The 22,404-nt window shown below is 38.4% G+C and overlaps 2 protein-coding genes across 3 annotated transcripts in view; one reads left to right on the forward strand and one right to left on the reverse strand.

Annotated features, from left to right (window-relative positions):
• The window catches only part of LOC126277999 (coactosin-like protein), a 164,756-nt gene extending 155,540 nt beyond the window's left edge, over positions 1-9,216 (reverse strand). The window contains exon 1 of the mRNA XM_049977682.1: positions 9,132-9,216. Within this exon, the coding sequence (XP_049833639.1) occupies positions 9,132-9,185 (54 nt within the window). The 5' untranslated portion in view covers positions 9,186-9,216. The remainder of the gene's footprint in view (positions 1-9,131) is intronic.
• Positions 9,217-9,617: 401 nt separating this feature from the next.
• Positions 9,618-22,404, forward strand: part of LOC126277998 (mannose-1-phosphate guanyltransferase alpha-A) — a 34,391-nt gene continuing 21,604 nt past the window's right edge. For both annotated transcript variants that reach the window (XM_049977679.1, XM_049977681.1), the window contains exons 1-4: positions 9,618-9,709; positions 9,787-9,985; positions 10,073-10,244; positions 11,591-11,802. In XM_049977679.1, the coding sequence (XP_049833636.1) occupies positions 9,670-9,709; positions 9,787-9,985; positions 10,073-10,244; positions 11,591-11,802 (623 nt within the window). In that variant the 5' untranslated portion in view covers positions 9,618-9,669. The remainder of the gene's footprint in view (positions 9,710-9,786; positions 9,986-10,072; positions 10,245-11,590; positions 11,803-22,404) is intronic.

Consider the following 22,404-nt stretch of genomic DNA (forward strand, 5'->3'; position numbering starts at 1 on the left):
AGCGACTGGGGCGCGTCTAATTTTTATAGCTACGGAGTAAACAGACGGAAGGTCAAGGAAGGATTAACAAGCCGAATCCACAGACAAAAATCTGCTTTTAACAAGAGAAGAAACTTTTTCACATCCATCAGCATAGGCAAACATCTCAGGAAAAAACTCATTAAAAATGTTTCGAGTGTGATGCTGTACCGAAGAGAAAAATAGACACGCAGAAAATCATGAAATAACAGCCTTTGAGATGTGTGTTGCCGCAGAAGCTTAAGATTTCTTGGATAAACATCGAACGAAGACTTGCTCCACAGAGTGGAGGAAGAGGTCGCCTCTCCTGAAGGTAATCTAGCACAGACGAGATAGATGGGTTGGCTGTTTCATGAGACATGATGGTATCATTAATAGTATCATTGAACGTATAATGGAATGGAAAAACACATGAGGCAGACAATACATCAGCCAGATCATGGAAGATGCCAGCTGCGTCACCTATATCGCTTTCAAGAGGAAGACTGACGACAAATGCATGGTGAAAAGCCACTACCCAACCTGATGCCTAAGACCTGAGAAGGGATGATGTGTATAGAAGCCATAGTTAGACCCAGTCTCCAGCATCATGTTTTGTGGTTTGACCTTCAGTAGAAATATGAGGCTCTGAGAACCGTAACGACCTAAAGTACACCGTCTTGGGGCCCATACGGAAGTGAGTATCAAATCCGCGAGACTTTTCGTGAATGTTCATACATACAGTGTGGGCCGACAGCCCACAAAACTGGTTCGCTGTAAGATTAACAGATGCCAGGTGCGCGCATACATGCTACAATTTCTAAATCTACGCTGTGCTTTAGACCCATGTCCTCAGCGCCTCATTTAAAGGGAACCATAAGTCCCAATCTTCAATAGTTATTCAGGGACACCGCTTGGCTTGGTAAAAGGAACACATCCTCCTGGCTCGTTACACAGTAACTGACTCAGTGAGTTACCGAGTTACTTTGTGTCTGGTAAAATGCCTGTACCAAGGTGGAGAAGTCTGTAATATCTAATCACCAAAACGTATAACAAAAAACAGGATTTGGTTTGTCATAGGTGACTATTTACAACTGATGTGGTTGGCATCGCTGGCGGCGAGGGGGCTGGAGGGGGACAGCTTTGGGTTGTGCCGCTCTTCCATTACATTCAGTGAACCCATACGAATAGCATATCGGCCAACTCTTCATAAGTAGACCTATCCAGTGCTACTGAGGTTCATCGTTAACACACGGACTGCCGGAAAACAAAACCCCAGCAGCACTGAAAGCAAACTTGAAGGCAACGAGTTAAAGGAGACACTACGGCTGTCAACAGTATGTACCGCAAGCGAATGGAAACTGCACACAGAGCACATACTGTTGACATTTGCAATTTGTCCATTACTGTCAGCTCAATACAGATACAAGGCTATCAGGGGCAAGAAACCAAACGGACCATAGGTCGCCGGAGACCGCAGGTCATCTATACAAAAATACTCAGATTTGCCATGCCTACTTGGTAATTACAATGTGTAACAATACTATAAAACCGGTCGCACTCTTCTGCAACTTAAATTCATTTCACTTCCGTCGAACCATCCCAACTAATCAGTCTTCCATTCAGGTTCGTAAATATATAATCCCATTTGACATCGCTTCTTAGTATCACACCTGAACACTTAACGATGTGAAAAGCTGAACTTCACCACTAATGTTGGCTGATAATAGTAACTTCTTTCTCCATGATGTAAAAATTATCTTCCACAATTGTGTGTGCTGTTCTACAGCTTCAGTAAATTGTATGAAACATTTTTATAGCTGCATACCACTACAGCTGCAATACGCGTAATGTGTTCCATACAGTATCTTATGTTTATCCAATTTAAATAGAGCTGCCTTTGATTACACCAAATGTAAATTTTGTCCAAGTCGATTCATTACGACTCCGCGAGAAGGCCCATTTTGAATTCACGGAAAGGGGTAACATTTGGATTTGCATGACCTGAATGTCAACTCTGGAGTTGATAACCCTCTTGCTTAGGCCATCCATCCAGTTCCGTAAATGCCATCATGAAGAGCTTTCACGAATATGGAACCACTGCCGTTCTAGTCAAACCCATATTTTTCAAGTTTGAGTACAAGAAAATTGGAAAGTAATTTCTACAACTCACCTCCCAGAATGTCTTACAAGGAGACTGCATCGAAAACAAGTGTCTTACTTAAACACCGCTTCACTGCCTGACCGAGAAATTCTCTCCCTACCCAGGTAAACGATAAGACGTAAGGAAGGAGTGAAAACCTGTTATCTGCGATGTTCAGGATATTATGGGGCTATACTTTCTTACGCAGTTTAATCTTGACACCCTGCATTATATTTGTGTTTAAAATATATTTACTTACAGGCACAAAGGTTACAGCACTAGTCCCTCCTCCGATGGGCGTCGCGAATTCGATTAGCAGGAATCGTGTCTTTTGCTTTCGATTCTTTCGTCTGCCAATTTGCCAGATCTGTCGCAGCGATCAACTGACAATTTCCTGTAAACATACTGTCTAATTGTGACATGTATGGAAGTAATGAAGTTTTAAGTCACCAAGAAACGCTGTTCTCATGAAAAGCGTATTAAAGTAAACGCACTCAATGATCTGGCAATAACAAGGATTCCTAATATAAATACAATTTAAATATATCATGAATAATACCTGTTCATGCTGTCGAATCAGCTTAACACCTTTCTTTCCTGACAGCCTTATTACGTTAATATAGCGACTGGGCCATAATAAATTTAATAAAACCGCAGTAACGAAACCATTCAGTTGGGTGAGGCCTGCAGGTGTGGAAGGAGGGTAAAATATGCCTGATGAACCATCCATGTAATTACACAGAAGGGTAACTGTTGGAAAATAAGCGGAGAGGAAAAGGATCGTAACCTTGGTAACAACCGTAGCGGTGTTCACCCTAAAGTGCTGATGGAGAACAGCAGGAAACAAACTGGCTAGACGGAGATAAACCTTTAAGTTACAAGTGGCAATTGAAAACGTCTAAACTTTCAAATGAAGGACGAAAAATTTCAAACCTTAATAGCTCCATCTGGCTACAACGCAAATTTATTGTGCGGCAAAGCAAAAGCACACACGCTGGCAATAATATTTCGACAAGATATTCCCTCTTAGTTTTAACTGCGGTTTTTCGACAAAATTTCAGCTTTCCTTGGACAATTTGAGCCCCAACCAATGTGACGTCAAGAGACTGTTTGTTGCCATCGTCTTCACTACTTTCTCCCACACATTTCCTTGTTACAAAATTAAAGCTGTCCGCAACGTGAAGGTTGATTTGAACAGCCAAATCAGAAACAATCTACAACTTGCTTTTTTCCACGTATACGTATCTGTGATAGAACGGAAAGAAACGATTAGTCACAAAACAACAGTGTAAATTTATAATTTAAACCCTAACATTTTGAGTCTTGGCACATTCCAAGACGTAACATCTAGCTAGCGTCGGCAGTGAACTATGTTCATTTCTCCCTCAGCTTATCTGAAATCTTATCTTCCCGCCCTGCGGGGAACAGACTCAGATGCATTAAACAAAGAAACATTTCTTGGCATCCGATTTACCGTTTAAAAGTGTACAGCTATTTCAGTACAAAGTTCAACAACATATGTCCGCTACACCAAGATGGACAAGAAAAGTTATTCGTACAGGACGTGCAGTAACATCCAGAAAAACGTTTGTTACCATCTATCCGCAAACGATACCAATCGTTATGCGGGCCAATAGGGGGACGAGACAATGGTTCCCAACCGCCACATGCGCCATTTTCCTGGGTCAAGTATGATTTTCTACGTAGCGTCCCATTCTGTGATGGTACGTGATTCACTACTCAAGCATTGCTGTTCCTTTTGTATTATGCAACACGAATAGGACGTGTACGAAGACTTGCACACATTTACGTACTGTTATTACAGAACACTACAGTCATTCACATGCCACACACGCACTTTACATTTTGCTTAAGAAGGAAAGGTACCTTAATTCAGCAAATGTCTTGCACGTGAATTACGCGACGTTCAAGGAAGTACTAATCTTAAAGTTCCAAATTTTTTTAACTATTTAAACTGACAAATTGTAGAAAATATTGCAGCAACAGATTCAACGCCACGCACACGGGTGTTGATCTGAACGCTTGCCTTCTAAAGCTATCACCGCCACTTTCAGCAACGGCTTTCGTTCTCAGACAGCACCGTGTAGAAACTAATTCTTCGATTTTTGGAAACATATTGCGGGCACGATATTTATAAGCAGGATTTCCTTATTTTCAAGTTTTACGGCTTTCAAGATCCGAGACGAATCTCTTGTATTCAAAATCACTTTCAACAGAATTTCGAGTGGTCCCAAACAGCACGTCAGAGCTTGTGAAAACGGTTAAAGCGTCTTAAGATACTTTCAGTTTTAAAATTTATGGCCAGGAAGTCCTTGTGACCCTAAGATTTTCCCAGTCTAACTTTTAGACGTTTCCGCGTCGTGGTGTCCACTGTGTTCTAGATGAACTTATTTTCATGACTTCCATTTAAAAGGCGCCCCCTTGAGTATTGGCACCCTAACCGACATTTCAGGCTCTGTTCGTGGTGAATTTTTTATCGGAGGACATGTTCTAGAATGCAGTCGGCTAAGACCGGTGAGACCACTTCAGGGGTTGCTCGAGTCAATATGCAGATGCACTGACTTCTGAAAGCCTTGTCACTGCGGTGGTTTGAATCAGCATTTAGTAGCCAGTCAAATATTCATTTTGGTCCAAAATTTCCCCACTAGTACTCATCCATCACACTGCCTTCAGTCCGTGACTAGAATATTTGCGCACGCGCCTTGCAGACAGAGTGCCATAGTATGTATTCTGCATACGCAAGGGGTTAGCGAAAAGCAGTGACGTCTACGCGACAAAAATGGGAACATGCATACACAATGCAGCTGGAAAACTACACCTGTTCAGTCAGCAATTCAGCTGTTCCTACAGGGTTGCCAACTCTAGAGATTTATCCGCATATTGTGCAAATCCGATGTCGGCTTGGGTACCATGGAAACATTTTTCAGATTACCGAAGAATTTACCTTTAAGTATTTAGATAAATAACCATTTTTCATTCAGACGTTCCGGTAGATACTCGAAAATTAGTTCTCATTCGGAAGGCCGGCAGTACGAACGTTATTCACAAATCCGTTTTTCTGATTCGCAAACCAGTCCTATGCACATAGGAGCATAACTTTTTATGTATGTTTTCAGAAACGTCTTACTCTAAGTCATTACTTGCTAAGCTTTAATATATCACGACAAACATACACAGCGATGAGACGTGGTGTAACACTGACATTTCGGCGAACAATGAACTAAAATTTTGCCGCCAACAACTTACTTAGAAACGTCAATTAACAAGCGTGATAATACCTTGATAAAAATTACAAATAGGAAAGTTCTAAAGTGAACCATTCATCGAATTACAGATTTTCCAACTAACTTTCGATGTACAACAAAGAGCTCTTTACACACACTGCTCGTATTCCTATCTAGACCTTTTAAAACGGAAGCACGCTGCATGCTCCAATAAATTCTAGTTTTTAACCTGAACAGCCTAAAAAATGTAGAGCTATTTCACGCAATGTGCATAATTTGCTACATACGTATAGCGTAAGTACTGTTAATCACTGGAACGATGAACAAATTTTCATGTAGTTATTTACATTATGCGATCTGGTAGCCACGTCCTAGTCGCCAACAACGATGCACTGCTCCAGGCTTCATAGTTTCTCCTCGATCACTATCTTCACCTGGAACTCATCTATCAAAATACCGCAGTGCATATTCCAAAACTGCGTACCCGTGGCCACTGTTCAGATTCGGCACGCTTTGATATGTCATGCTAGCATCTTCAGATACTCATTGTCCTGAAGTCAACGTGTTAAAGGTTTTATAGCTCCACTCGGTATTAACTCAAAGTGGTGAGAGCTTAATATTCATATTTGTTTCTTCGTCCAGACGAGACCACCAGACACGATGTATTAATATACTGAAGGTTTGTAAATGAACTAAAATAGTCATTTCTAAAATATGAAATTTTCTATTTTGTTAAGCTATAATTTAGCATTTAAATCATCCTGTAGTTTATATTTCGGCGGTACTGAGATTGTGTGTTATCAGCTGTTACGTAGAAGAGAGCTACTCTAAACGTATACGGGAACAAGCAGAAAGTTGCTTTCTATCTCCAGATAGTCAAGTTCGCAAGGCAAATGCAGTAGGCTAGGGCAATCCTAACATTCTTACATTCCTCGTCACAATCATTTGCAATGGTTTAACTTTAGCGGCTGGTTGTAAGTCACATCAGTATGCTGTACATCGACGGAAATTTATAATTCATTTGACTACGAACTACCGGACTAGGGTATAAGGATCGAAGCGCTTCTAGTGCAAAGCCCGTTACAACTAACATTCCAACGTACATGTTGACAGTAAATTAGTTTAGGAATTTAAGGTATTTCCGAAGTTTCATCGTAGGGCTGTGGAAGGCTGTTTGGTCATTCCATCACTTTCGCGTCTTATCAGGTGTGTAAACTACCGCAAAGCATAGTGAGCTCTCACGATAGCACAAATCGCTAGCAACGAGGACCGTGCATTATCCTACATTCGCGAACAGCCCAATGGCCACATTCTACGAATATGGAAATTAGTCAGCGACGTAAAACGATTTAATGCAATGTGCAAGAGCATATCTAAGTGAGAACTAGGAGGGGCGGGGTGGGTGCACTCAGTTTCATGGTGAAAGACGAAATGGTTTAAAGATGTCAACTAACGGCTATGGGTACACTAGATATCAGTAAATATCCATTTCATGTCCCGGGTTGTCTCAACGCTAATGTTGAATTGGTACGGATGTCTATTTGAAGGGGCAATAAACGAGTTCAATTTGTGAAGTTTATGTGGGGGATGTGTGAAGTGGGTGTGGGGAAGGAGAGGCAGCTGCTCAGTCTGACCCTCTGAGGGCACGCCCTGTAAGCTGTTGCAGTCATACTCCAGATACATCTAACTTCATGTGGAGAAATTTAACGACACGAAACAGCCATATCACAATGTTATGGCAGCTTTGTGTTTTAATACGTGACCATGCTGATCGTGTGCTTTTGATGCTCCCTTTTAATCTGACCTGATCAGTATATTTTGATCATTCAACTGCCCTAGGATTTTCATCTGTCACTTTCGCCTCTGGCAACGCTAATTTAAAAATGTTGAGTTTTACCACAGTTCAGAAGCCCACATTTAACAGTAGGGTCCCATGCCAGTTCGGAGGTCTGAGAAACGCAAGGACACCAAACCTAATAGCTTCATTTGTAATGAAGCAATGGCGTTCAAAACAACCTTTACGTATTGTTAGCTTTACTTTGCCAAACTGGTTTTCTCCGATAAACTTGGAAACTGCAATTCTCCCAATATCCTGTCAATACAGCGGTGCTTCCTATTTGTTTTATTTACAGCTGAACCCATGTGACTGTTCCACGTCATCCCTCTCAATATTGCCGATAATTACATGATTTGATTCCCGTTTTAGTGCTGGCGATTTGATTTTGGATCGCAGTTTTCAGAAAATCTAGAAATCGAAATCGCCTGATTACCACCACCCGCGACATTCATGCACACAACGAGCTCATGGTTTGAGACCGCGGGGCGGCTGCCTTGCAGTGCGGAAAGAAAGATTACACCTCTGTGGCACAATGTCCTGTGGTGACAAAGCTAGAATTTTAGTTTGCAAGGAAAAATCAGGTCATAATGCACTAGTCTGGAGGAAGGTGGTGGAACAACCTTAATTATTCATAGACTTACGAAAATTAGATTCGTTAAATCCCGGTCCTCCCGAAATAAAATTCCATTGTTTAATACTGCGCTACCTCGTTTGACTACCGCAGCCTGCAAAAGACTAAATTCAGTTATGAGTCCTCCGCCTATATCTTTCGTGAAATATGGAGTTTTCATGAATACAGAAACGCCTAAACCAATAAGTACCCGTCTGTGGCTTTCAGAAATTCTACTTTTCAATTCTACGATTATCCTCTTAGCAAGGGGAGCGAATTCTCTTCGAAGAACACTGCCATGTTAAGTTCCATAGCCTGCTGGCCGATTACCTTGTTTATTATATCATAACTATCGCCTTTTTCTTATTCGCCGTGCTCTTCCAACTACGTCCTGTTTTATTAAAACGAATTTTCATCTTACAGTTGAGTGATACGATTTAATCAGTTTCTTCAGGAACTCAAATGTGATAACAGAGACGAAAAATGTTCAATTTGTGCCTACTTTCCTTACAAGGACTTGCATTTTTAACCATTGCAAAATGGTACCTTTCGTAGGACGGTAACTGTCACTACCAAACAAATTCGAAGTCTACGTGGCACTGTTTTCCTATTTTTAGTAATTCTAATTAGTTACGAGGGGAGAAGAAACAACAATCTGGCACAGAGTGACCAAGGGCGGTAGAAAGATGACGAGCGAGCGATACGTGAGGTTTATCGTGCGAGTGGTAACAGAATTATGCCTTTGGTTAAAGAAAATTTATAAATGGCCCTGACTCACGGGAGAAACAAAAGAAAGCTGTACGGGCAAGGCAGCAGTGTGAACTGTCACCTCCCCTGATATGCGAAAAGTGGGTTGTACGAGAAACAGAATGGGTCTTCGTGTATACGATTCTGATTCCAAAAGAATAATTAAGCTATAAAAGTTATCGGCTACAAACCTACCCTTCCTACTAATTTTAGCACAATTTTTATTTACACGATTCGTAAATTTCGATTATTTTGCACTGTAACATCGCATTGCTTTCATTATTACCTAATCAACAATGGCAGCACTTTTTATGGAGTGCATAAGCAGCACATACACTATAACAATATCACGAACTCCGCATATTACGGTTCAAAGCGGCACGGGAATATTTATGCATCGCTGGCTCATTTATCCGAATTAAAATTGTACAGAATTAAACCCTAACAATTTCATTGCCTAATCCTCCCCAAATCTTAAGACCTATCCACGGAAAACCGGAACTCCAATAAAAACAATTTCTGCTGAAAAAGATAAGTTTCTGTTCACATTACCTTCTTAGGACCATCCTGGATGATAGCCTCGTATTCCATTCCTTCAACAGCCATTACGACCGCAATTACCTCGCGCTGTAAGACAACGAACCTTGCAGATGCTTCGACTACAACCCAGCACCACGCACCACTTTCGAATGCGACGGCCGGCTGTCAACTCAGCAGACGACAACGCCGTACACCAGCGATTCAACTGCGTACGTAACTACTGCGCTCTGGCGGCAGCATCACAGTTGCTAACTTAATAGGCAGAGGTGCTGTATAATGAGAATTGAATTTTTGTATTATTATCCTTCTGTGTAATTTGCACAATGAAACAAATGAATGATACGTTGGTCACAGCAGTGTATCAACACACAGCTATTCCTTGCAGACGAATTATTCTGATATGTGACGCGTACAACAGAGATAATGCATGACATTACCCCGACCAAGCGCACGATCAGATGATAAATATTTGTTTACGTGTTATTTATACGCAAAAAGCAAGTTTTTGTTGACACGTGTCATTTTGTGGATGTCTGTGCAGTAACTGAAAATGTTGAAAGCTGTAATTTTGATAGGAGGGCCTTTGAAAGGTATTTCAAATAATTTTAAATTTAAACATATATATCACAAATATAGATAATGTACTGCTAATCTTATTTCTTTTCAGGAACAAGGTTTCGTCCTCTTTCCCTTGACATTCCAAAACCGCTTTTCCCTGTAGCTGGCCTTCCAATGATTCAGCATCACATAGAAGCATGTGTCAATGTACCAAACTTGAAAGAGATACTAATTCTGGGATATTATCCTGCTTCAGAACTTTCACAGTTTGTTGAGGAAATGATTGAAGAATACAAAGTAAACATACGGTATGTGCTGCAGTGGTTGTATGTTCTAAGCTCCAGTTGTATGTGTTTGAATCTGTTATATTGTTACTGTTCATGTAATTGTTGTAGGTACCTCCAAGAATTTACAGCTCTTGGAACAGCAGGTGGAATTTATCATTTTCGAGATCAAATTAGATGTGGAAACACTGAAGCTTTTTTCGTTCTGAATGGTGATGTCTGTGCTGATTTCCCCTTAGTGGAAATGTTGCATTTCCACCAGGAGAAAGGAGAAAGATCACTGGTATGCCCTTGGTTTTAGTTAAGACCTGTTACAGTTAAATATAAAATATTGGTATCACAAAGAACAAAAATGCAGTTTTACCTTGTTGAAAAGCCTATTTATAACACTATGTGCAGTCATTTGTACTAAACATAATTCCAAGTCAAAGTAAGATGTAAAAGAATGATTCTTGTTTTGTATATAATGTTGGCTGTGAAGGTACCTTCACAAACTTATGTTTTTCATTTATTATAAGCACCCAATTTATTAATATGAGGACTCTTGCTTCTCTTATGAACATGAAACATATGCTGATTATGATATGTGTTTTAGCTGGTTGTTTTCTTGATTATGAAAAATGTTCTCCTGCATGTACAGTATTATTATTTTCTTACCATATTAGAAGAGTGTGCTGATCCAAGACTCAGTCTCTTCATGGGCAGTGTTCTTAATATCTCAGCTGTTAATCCACAACTTACAACCCCTATTCAGAACTTTAGTTCTGTCAGTACCCGTCTCCTACTATCATCACTGGGTAGGTCAGTCATTGACTTTGTCCACACCAAGAGCAAATAGTTTTGGTTAAGTCCTTGTACAGCCTACAGTTTTAACCCTTGAGTGGGCGTGCCGGTTTTCATAACACGAGTGGGGGTGCAGTGCACTTTGTACACATGTATAGAATAGCATCATTTATGTTGCCAAGGTGAGTCATGTATGATCAAAATCACAGTTTAATCTTAGTTTATTTAAACAACAAGAAAATAAACTTACATAATATGGGCTACACCACTGTTTTATTAAACAATAATGAAATAAATTTTCAGTACAACACTGTTGTCAAGGACAGGCGTTACAGAAACGACAGTAATGACACACTTGAAGCATTCAGCACTGCGGTAGAATCAGATCCCATCCAGCTGCTTATTCGATCACTAATTATTGTGTAGTCAACTGCCACAATGTGGCATTAGGCTGCAAGCTCATAATCAGGGTCTTTTTTCCATGGATCATAAATTTTTCCTGTCCAGCTTGCTTTGTATTTTATATTACTGCTGCTCATGTGGATGTATGACAACACAAATTATCATTGTGTTACTTGAAGCAATAATGAAGGAACAGGTACGGGTCTGCAGTTGTGAAACAAAAGTGGAACCGTGCAAAATCATTTTATTTTTTGTTGACACACTTTATACACAGGCGTGCCCGCTTTACGGTTAATCATCTGGGAAGATTCATAAAAATATGCACTCCATTGCAGAGTGATGAACGATTCTGAATTTTCAATTCGATAATGGCTACAAAGAACTACAGAACTCATTTAAGTTCTTAAAATTTCTATTTCTGAGTTTTACAGTTTCTTTTCACAGATCACAATGATGACTACTGAAGCTACACGTCAACAGTCTGTACACTATGGCTGCATTGTGCTAGACAAAGAAACATGTGAGGTGAATCACTACGTGGAAAAACCATCCACATTTGTGTCAACCCTCATAAACTGTGGTGTGTACCTTTGCTCTGTGGAAATCTTTCAGACAATTGCTGCAGTTTTTAATACTAGGCAACAAGAATATTACAGGTGGGTAGTAGTTGTAGAAGCGTGTGCTGTATGCTTTATTTTAAAGTTGTAGCAGTGGTATGTGATTAATAAAAAGAGTATATATTTTTATTTGAGCAAACAAACAAAAATTAAACTGCATTCAGGAATCGTACACATATATAATGGAAGGGGTGAAGGCAAGAACTCACTGTCTAGTTGAGTCTTTGATTGATGAATAGGTATGACTGAAAGCATTGTTAAGCGTAATAGACAATTCCCTTCCTCAGATAAAGCTAACATCACCATATATATTCAGGTGCATGTTTATGTCGACCTGGATCTGCCGCTTGAATTGGGTCGCAGCTAGCTAAGAAGCTGTAGTACAAGGCTCTGTAGCTGACATCAACAGTGTAGCTGCGCAAATATTTTTGTCACTCGCTTAGCTCTGAGGAAGGGCACTGTCCGAAAGCTTAACAATGATTTCAGTAACATTTGTACACCTTTTAACCATTTGATACCTCATATATGTGGTGAGTGTTGTACCTTTTCTCCTTTCATTATTAGTGTGGCACAGGAGTCTTCCCAGTATCATATGAAATTCTTGCTGCTGTAAATGCATATGTTGTTTGAACAATTGTGTTCTTTCACCATAGTAAATGTAAATGTAAAGGTAATTGTTAAGGTCTGTGAAACTGTAAAAGTGAAGTGTTCGTGATAGGTCATTTGAGAAAGTGGCCCAGGAGTACTTCTTGTGTTAGGTACATACAGCTGCTTCCCACGAGAAAAAATTTTTTTCTTCCACCAATGAAAGAAATCGTGTGGGCCCATGCCTTGAGACATGATTTTCATATCTGTGTCTGGATCTGGTGCTCTTCAAGAAATGAATGTTTTGTCAGTGTTGTGAACTGGCTGAAATGATAGCAAAATCTTTAAGGGGGTGGGGGCACTAAAACTTGTGGGAGTACATTGTTAGGCTAAGATCAGTGTCCAATGAGCCTATATTTATTGAAATGAAGCTTAATGAGAAGTTCAGACAGGCAGGTACTAGAGATGTTAAAATATCACAAGATTCTCATAACAGTACAGTGAAAAATAATGTTCGTATTTCACAAGATTCACACGAAAGCACAGTGAAAAATAATTTTAGTTTATTGCATCAGAATATCAGGGGATAAAAAACAAAGTAGATGAGCTCCTTGTTTGTTTAGAATATTTAGAAACTTAGGGGGGAATAGATGTACTATGCCTGTCTGAACAGCATACAGTCACAGATGTGGAAACAGTAAATGTAGATGGATATAAGCTTTCAGCACATGTAAGTAGACACACTATGGAGAGAGGAGGAGTTGTCATATATGTTAAAATCTGTCAGAGTGTAAAAAATTTGGCATAAAACAACATATAGAAGCATGTGCGTGTGAGCTTTAAACTAAATAATGGCACTTTTATAATTGTAACCATGTATAGGCCCCCATTTTGAAATTTTCAACTAGTTTTGAACAACTTGGATTCTTTGCTGTGCTCTCAGACATAGGAAAGCAAATTATTGTTTGTGGAGGATTTCAGTAGATTTTCTCAAAGTGTCCGATAGAAAGCCTTGACCTTGAAGTATTATTTGGTTCTTTCAGTTTGACATCAGTTATTGGTACAGGAAATTAGCACACTGATAGATAATGTTTTCATAGACAAGATAAATTTAATGAAATAAAAACTTTTGCTGTTAAGAATGGTCTGTCTGATCATGATGCACAGATCACTAAAGCATATGCTATAGCTCCATACAGTAATGCAAAACAGTCCTCCAAAGTGCATTCATTTAATGATTTATCAATTCAGAATTTTAGGAAAAGTTTGCAACAGTTAGACTGGGATGAGGTGTACAGGGAACATGATGCTGATTTAAAATTTAACCTATATCATGATACATTTGTGAGTATATTTGAAAACAGTTTCCATAAGAAAACAGTGAAATATAACTGAAAGAAACCATATAAAATGCCATGGCTTACTAAAGGGATAAAAATATCTTGTAGACAGAAAAAGGAAATGTATCTTACATCTAGCAGGAGTAATGATTCCGAAACAGTGAAAGATTATAAAACCTACTGCACTGTATTAAGACAACTTATTAAAAGTCCATATGTATGTGCATTACATCTGAGATTAGCACATCTGATAATAATATTAAAACAATTTGGAATATAGTTAAAAGGGCAGCAGGACAATCGAGAGCAGAGAAAGACTGTATTTCTATCTAACACAATGAAAAGTTTGTTAAAAAGAAGACAGAAGTAGAAAATGTTTGTAATATTCATTTTCAAGTGTTGCAGAGAAAATATAACACAGCCATTCATTAGAAAATGCAAGGCAGTTATGGAAGAGACAGTACCTATGAAGTTTAATAAAATTGAAATTCAACCCTCCTCTCCTGCTGAAATTAGGAAGATAATAAATTCGCTAAAAAGTAAAAGGTCACATGGAATTGATGGCATTTCCAACATACTACGAAATGCTTGTTCCCAACAAATAAGTAAGATTCTCAGCCACATATGTAGCAGCTCACTGAAACAGGGCATTTTTCCAGATAGACTGAAATATGCCATTTTTAAACCATTGCATAAAAAGGGGGATGGATCTAATGCTAACAACTACTGCCCATTCTTATTTCTGACAGCTTTATACAAAATTCTTGAAAAAGTATTGTATTCAATAGTAGCATCACATATTTGTGAAAATGAAGTACTAATAAAATGTTAGCTTGGTTTTCAGAAAGGCTTGTCAACAGAAAATGCTCTATATGCTTTCACTGATCAAATATTAAATGCATTGAATAACCGAACATCACTCATTGGGATGTTTTGTTATCTCTCAAAGGCTTTTTCTTGTGTTAATCATGAAATCCTTCTAGACAAGCTTAACTATTGATGGTATGAGTGGGAGAGTGCACAAGTGGTTTAATTCATGCATAACTGGAAGATTGCAGAAAGTTGAAATTGACAGTACAGATGGTCTGCAAAAATCAGCAGAGTCCTCTAACTGGAGTGGGGGGGGATCAAGAATGGTGTCCCACAGGGTTCAGTCTTGGGTCCCTTGTTGCTCTTAATATATGTTAACGACTTGCCACTATATTCATGAAGACGCAAAGCTAGTTCTTTTTGCTGATAATACAAGTATAGTAATCATGCACAACAAACAAGAATCAGCCGAGGATATGGTAATAATATTTTTCAGAAAATTATTAACTGGTTTTCTGCAAATGGACTCCAACTAAATTTTGAGAAAACACAGTTTATAGAATTCTGTACAGTAAGTGGCATAACACCATTGTTAAAATATAGACTATGAACAGAAGTCTGTTGCTAAGGCAGAATACTCAAAATTTCTGGGTGTATGCATTGATGAGAAATTGAATTGGAAGAAACACATCAATGATCTGCTGAAACGGTTGTGTTCAGCTACTTATGCCATTATGGTTATTGCAAATTTTGGTGCTAAACATATCAGCAAATTAGCCTACTATGCCTATGTCCATTCACTGCTTTCATCTGGCACCATATTATGGGGCAATTGGTCATTAAGAGAAAAAGTATTCATTGCACAAAATCGTGTAATCAGAATAATAGCTGGAGCCCACCCAAGATCACCTTGCAGACATTTATTTAAGGAACTCGCAATACACATATTCACTTATGAAATTTGTCATTAATAACCCTTCGCAGTTCAAAAATAACAGCAAAGTGCATAGCTACAACACTAGAAGTAAGGATGATCTTCTCCGTTATGGATTAAATCTCACTCTGGCACAGAAAGAGGTGAATTATGCTTCCACAAAAATCTTTGGTAATTTGCCAAGTAGTAATAAAAGTCTGACAGATAACCAACCAACATTTAAAAGCAAATCAAAAGAATTTTTCAGTGACAACCCCTTTTACTCAGTAGATGAGTTCTAAGATATGAAGTAGTAACTGTGAAAAGGATTTATGTATGTATGTATTTACAGTAGAAACGAAATACCAACAGGGCCATCTTTCATTGTCTCTAGTAACTATCTTGTAATGATTTGGGAAGCATATTGTCCCATCTCCTTCAGATGTGAGAAAAATGCATGTCTTTCTTTTCCTTGTGATCCTCATTCTTTGCACTTTCATTGGAAAAGCAACCAGACTTGTGTAACTGTGTAGAACAGCTGACTAGAGCATGTGAAGTGTAGTTGCAATTGTACTAAGAAACAACTTTCACATTTTTGTGAACTGCTTTAGATTATTGTGGAAAACTTAAACTAGATCGGTGAGACTGAGATTGAGCTTCACATAATAGTGATCCTGTGCCACAAACACAGGAAAGAATCATATTAGTTTTCATTGTGAGAAATTGGTAATGTGTTGCAGACAAATTAATAATTCAGGTTTATCCAAAGGCGGTGTTATAAATAAATTATAAACAGCCACTCAGAGAAGTATGAAGTAGCTTGTGCCATAATCTGTATGAAAATGGCATTGAAGAACTTTGATATAGCAGTGGTAATGAAACGGGCTCTCCTTTTGGAAAGTTTGCAAGCACTCTTCTGATTTGTTTAAGCCATTTTTATGAAACGTTACGGCTTGGTCCTCAAACTATGTGGAGATTATGAAGTGACGGTAGAAATTAATTCTGATACTTGATTACTTCTGTGTTCAAACTAAACTAAATTTATTTTGAAAAGTATGCTCTGTAACTAGAAGATTACAGCTACAGTACCCAGCAATTGCCAGTGTGGCAGGAAGTCTAAGTTTTGGATTATTGTGACAAATCAGGTGAGGTAGCTCTTTATTCAGCTCGCAGTGATCTAGTGATCTCATATTTTTGTGTTTTCTAAGACCCTTCTTTTGAAAGAGTTTGTTTGTTCATCCTTTATCTGCAGGAACTTAATGATGCTTGATATTTCAATTATTTAAATATTACAGCCTCATTTCTCAACTTGAGGTTTTTCTAAGTCACTTCAACTGAATGTTGAATTGTGACTACTATCATTGGTAATGTTGAATTATCTTTCTCTCTGTTTCTTCATATATGTTTCTCTGCTTTCTTATATGTTTGATTTTTCCTTAGCTCCTTGTTAAAAAGGAAGCCTGGAGAGATAAGATTGTCTGACTGCTAGCGAGTGGAGTCCTCCAAGGTAGTGTACCCAGTGTCACATTGTTTTTCCATTGCTATCAGTGCCATTTCCTCTACAGTCAGGATCCTTGTCAAATGCTCTTTGTTTGTGGGTGACTTCACAATCTTCTACTCTTCCTCTGATCTTACAATGGCAACGAGGCAGCTACAGCTGACCATCAGGAGGCTGGAAACTTAGGACAAGACAGCCGGTTTTCGGTTCTCACCAGAGAAGACTACACGTGCCAGTTTTAACTGTGCTCTAACCAATGTGAGCCTACAGTGGGAGACAGTATTTTACATTTCCAGGAAATGGTACATTTTTGGGGTTTATTAATTGAATCAAAATTAACTTATCTCCCACACCTGAAAAACCCACAAACATAGGGCTTCCAGTCATCGAATATTCTGAAATGCCTTTGTGGAAAAGCATAAGGAGCTGACAGGTCCCAATTACTGCAGTTTTATTGGGCATTTGTTCGGTCACATTTAGATTATTGCAGCTTGGTATGTGTATGAGCCTGTATTTTCTCCCTCAAGATGTTAAACACTATTCACCATGAGGAAATTCAGATATCGAATAGAGTCTTTTGGACCAGCCCAGTTCAGAGCCTGCGTGCAGAGGTTGGTGAACCACCACTCTGGATTCGGTGACATGCCTTTTGGCTCAGCAGCCACAAAATCTCAGTGCCACCTCATTTGTTGGCATTTAGTGCAGTGGTCCAACCCAACTTTGAACAGCTGCTCAGGAATTGATCCCATGCAGCCAAGCCATTTGGGATATGTCTCAAGATTATGGATCTACCAGACTTTTGAATACACATCCAGGGATGGAATGTGCAGCCACCTTTGTGTTTTCAGAGGCCCAAACTTGACAAGCTACAAGAAAACTTGTACTCCAGATTATGTTTTTACAACTTTGTTTTCTTCCATTTTAAGTTCGTACCACAGTTTTATCAGTGTTTTTACAGATGGATGCAAGAAAGGGAATGTTCTTGGTTGTTCCACTGTTTTCCCAGATAGGGTTTTCAAAGTGCATCCTCTGGGACAATTTACATATCACGATGCGGAGTTGTGTGGCATTATGAAAGCACTAGAGAGAATTCATAGACATCACTGTACAAGATTTCTTGTCTGTTCTAACTCGCTTAGTGCACTACAAGCTCTTCTCCAAATGTATTGAGTAGACCAGTTGATTCAGCTCATCCACGACTTCTTACAGCGGCTCCAACACTTGTGGCAAGTAGGTGATCTTCTGCTGGGTACCTGGTCACATTGGGACACAGGAAAATGACATAGCCTACAAGGAAGAATGTCTGAATGGTATTATCCATCAGTATACCATTCAGTTGCACACCATCTGCTCATTTCCTGACAGATACATCGTGGGTCAGTGACTGAATGGTTGAAGGTGACAGAAAGCAAACTACAGTCGCTCAAATCGACCACACGAGCATGGCACTTCTTGTCAACCTCACTGCTGGAAGGAGATTCTGATTACCAGGCTGCGCAATAGACATAGCCCTTTAACACATGGTTGGCTTCCTCCTCCTATGGGAGGATCAACTGCTCTGAGGTTTGTGGTGCGCTACTTTCAGTTCAGCACATTTTGGCAACATATATCTTATATATTGATAAAAAAGAGGACAGCCCTCAGTCTCAATTGTTATCTGTCCACCAACCTGGCTGATAATCATTTTGATCATACAAAAGCGGTAAAATTTTGTGAACCGCCAGGTTTCATCCTTAAATTGCTGGAGAAGGAAGACAAGACTTAAATGCATTATAAACTTTCCGCATGTGGGGACAGCCTCGTCCCCATCTACGAGATTGGCATGCTGACTTCTTGTTGTGGCACTAATAACCATGAGGTTGAGCACTTCTCACCTAAAATCATCATCATAATATAACAAAAAACTCTGGTAAAAGTCTATAATTGGGCCAGTGGCATACTTACACATTTACTGCAGGAATTTTGTCAGTTCTTGGTGTGAGGTAAGATGGGAACAAAAGAAGGCATGTCAACTGTTTGTGTTATACAGTCATTGGGCGAGCAGCAGGCAGACACCATGTTTTAAAGTAATACATTTGGAAGAAATGGTAAAACGTTGCTATAAATGATGATTATAAATTTAATTGCTCTCTTTTTGAGTCATAGCTATTTAAACTGTGCTAGTATCTGCAAACCGAGGCCGGCGTAGCAACTCATCATATATAAAAAAAAAACAGTGAAATATTTCTTTTTTTCAGTGTTGCTACACAATCGATCTGCGGGAGCATAATGAGTAAGTGCATCACTGTTTTAATGAAATCATGGTAGGAGGTTGGTAGATCAGAGTTTTCAATTAAATCGTGGGAATAGCTAGGTAGATGAATGTTAATCAACATATAGAATGTGTGCCTCTATTACAAGTAAACATTGATCCACCTGCCTTCAACCATGATTTAATTAAAACAAAACATTGATCCATTTAGTGTGCTTGTTGTGCAGGTGGATTACGTAGTCATTTCACATAACATTTCATACATTTTCATGTGTCTGCAATTAATGCATGAGACTTGCACTAATTTCAGTCCAGTTTAAGGCACTCACTGCCATAATCACAAAATATTTCTCTTGAGACTCACTAATACGACAAAAAAAAGAGGCAAAAAATGGTTTCAGTTTCGACACAAGAAATACATTGCCTCTCTTCTCACCTCTGATAGGTTATGCCAAAGAATCATCCCATTGACTACGTAAAGTTCATGCGTTGCCAAACTATGAGCAGTAGACAATCACCGATGTAGACTTTAGCCAAAAATTCTTGTTGCTGAAGGTTACACCCTGTATTTGAATGTGAATGTTTCACTCAGGCCTGTTCATTATACATTATGGATATTTTGTGTGATACAAAAGATCTCTAACCAGACACTTTTAATATTCGATGGAGTCTTTGTAGAGAGTTAACTCGCAGTAGATAATGAAATACAATATAAAATAAGGGATTGGTTATAGATACTTGTGTGTAACAGTTGATACGAAACTTTATCATTAACTCTTTGGTGTTCCAACCTAGCTTCTTTCTTCTGTTGCTTAGTACAGAATATCATAACCACTTGACCATGTGTGTGAAAGTTTCTAATGTGACAGTTTCAGGTAAAGGTGAGCTTAATGTAACAATTCTTTGGACAGGAGCAGCTAGAACCAAAAGTAGCTCCAATTTCCCACTTCATTGCTTTTTGTACTATTACTTGCAGTAGCTTTTCCTACTCACCTTCTTTCATTTTGGATCTGTCTCTTCCTTCTTATAAAGAAAGTGGAAGATTCCCATTTGGGAGGAGCAAGGTTCAAACCCCTTTGTTCAGCTATCCAAATGCGGTTTTTTTATAATTTCCCTGAATTGTTGAAAGTGAATTTTGTAACATAGTTGTAGGCTGCTTTCAAAACTATTTTCCAAAGAAATTCACTGCCGGAAGCAGATAAAATGCACATAAGTATTAGATTACAAATGGGATCAGAATATCATGCAAAACTAGAAGACGACTCCACGTGACAGTTAATGTCATGAATATTGACAGGGTTAAATTACATTATAAACTGCTCAGTAAAATTCTGAACAGAGTTGTAAGAGCATCATAATGTATGTACTACCAAAAACGCAAAAAAGCTCCCCAGCAACAAGGTAAAAAATTATTTGAAACAGCGTAAAAAAAGATTGGAATAATAAATCATTCCTTTAAAGATAGATAATGAACTAATCAAAAATAGTTCTAAAATGGCAGAAACTTTTAATAACATTTTTCTGTCAGTAGAAGATAATATACATTTAAACACTTCCATTGCAGATAACCTACAGGTTCCAAGAAAAGTTTTCTTGAACAATTTTGACAAAATTAAACTACATCCAAAACCCCAAAAAGTTTTCAGTTTTATCAACACTCTTAAAAACGTCAAGTAGTTATGATGAAATTAACAGTAAAACAAAGAAATATTGTTCCACTAAACTTGGTAATATATTGAGTTACTTGTGTAATGAATCTTTTTCACAACAGTAGTTTTCCAGAGAAACTTAAACATGTCGTTGTCAAGCCATTTCACAAAAAAAGAGACAAAAGGTTAGTAAAGAATTATGGACCTATGTCATTACTACCAGTATTATCAAAAATGTTCAAAGATAGACTTTATACACACTTATTTTACTTTATACACACTTATTACAGGAAAATGTACTTGTTAGCAAACATTTTGGGTTTTAAAAAGGACTGTCAACTGGACAGGCCATATTTACCTAATGAAAAGACAGGTAACGAAATATTTGAGTTCTTCAACAAATGGTTCAAGGCAAATGGATTATCATTGAATTTTAACAAGACCTGGTACATACGCTTTAGTACTTCTCACAGAAATCCACAAAATTATACAAATAAGTTTCTCAAACAGTGAAATATAAGAAGTAGAAAGTATTAAGTTTTCAGGAATACAGAGAGATCACAACTGGAGATGTAAAACCCACAGCCTATAATTAATGAAGAAACTAGTTTATTCTGGGTATTTCCATTCACTGATGAGTTATGGAATCATTTTCTGGGAAAAGTAAAGTGAAGGATAGTATTTTCAAAATACAGAAGCATGTTATAACAATTTGCCATTACCAATGTTTTACTCTTTGCAAAAAACAGTGAAGTGCACAAATATAAGAGACCAAAAAGAACCTTTACAAATACAACAAGAGGTTAACATTAGTAATGAAAGGAGTCGGACACATGGGTACACTTGTCTTTGACAACCTAATGGATTTCAAGACTGAATTATATAAATTTCTTTTGGGCAACTACTTCTATGGCACTGATACGTATCTTCTCAGAAACTCTTTAAATTTGAAGCGTTAGGCTAAAGAATAATTAGAATTAACACTGTCATGTAATATCATTGTACTGTTTTCCACATCCCAAACCCAGTTGTCCATGGATTGCATAGAATATAACTAAGGTAATGCAATACATTTGTGCATTACAGCACCTTTAGAAAGAATGAGACCAATATAATTTTCCTATTTATCAGACTTAACTTGTGCTCTGTCTGTAATGAGTCTTTCATGTACCCCTGCAACTACAGTTTCTTTTACACGGACACTTGCACTATGTATTCACTCATGTTTTGGCTTGCATAGCATCAGTATGAACATTTGACTTCTATAAGGGGCACTCAAATGAAACCCGGTCACTAGTGTAAAGTAATGGTAACAATTTTATTAACTCAAAAATGTAGTTATTCATAGTACACGTAGTCAAAAATAGTCATCAAAACTATTGGCACATTTATCCCATTGCAACACTAGCCAGTTGATTCCATACTTGAAGAAGCTAGTAGGCTGCTGTCAGATCAAGGCCTGAACCCAGTCACACACTTTGGTCCATTGCGAATCGATGTCTGCAATTAGCGTGTTTTAGAGGTCCAAACACATGAAGTCACATGGTGAAAGGTCGGGAGTGTATGGTGGATGTTCCAGCGTTTCCCATCGTAAC

This window comes from Schistocerca gregaria, chromosome 6 (genome assembly GCF_023897955.1).
Source record: "Schistocerca gregaria isolate iqSchGreg1 chromosome 6, iqSchGreg1.2, whole genome shotgun sequence".
Classification (NCBI taxonomy): Eukaryota; Metazoa; Arthropoda; class Insecta; order Orthoptera; family Acrididae; genus Schistocerca; species Schistocerca gregaria.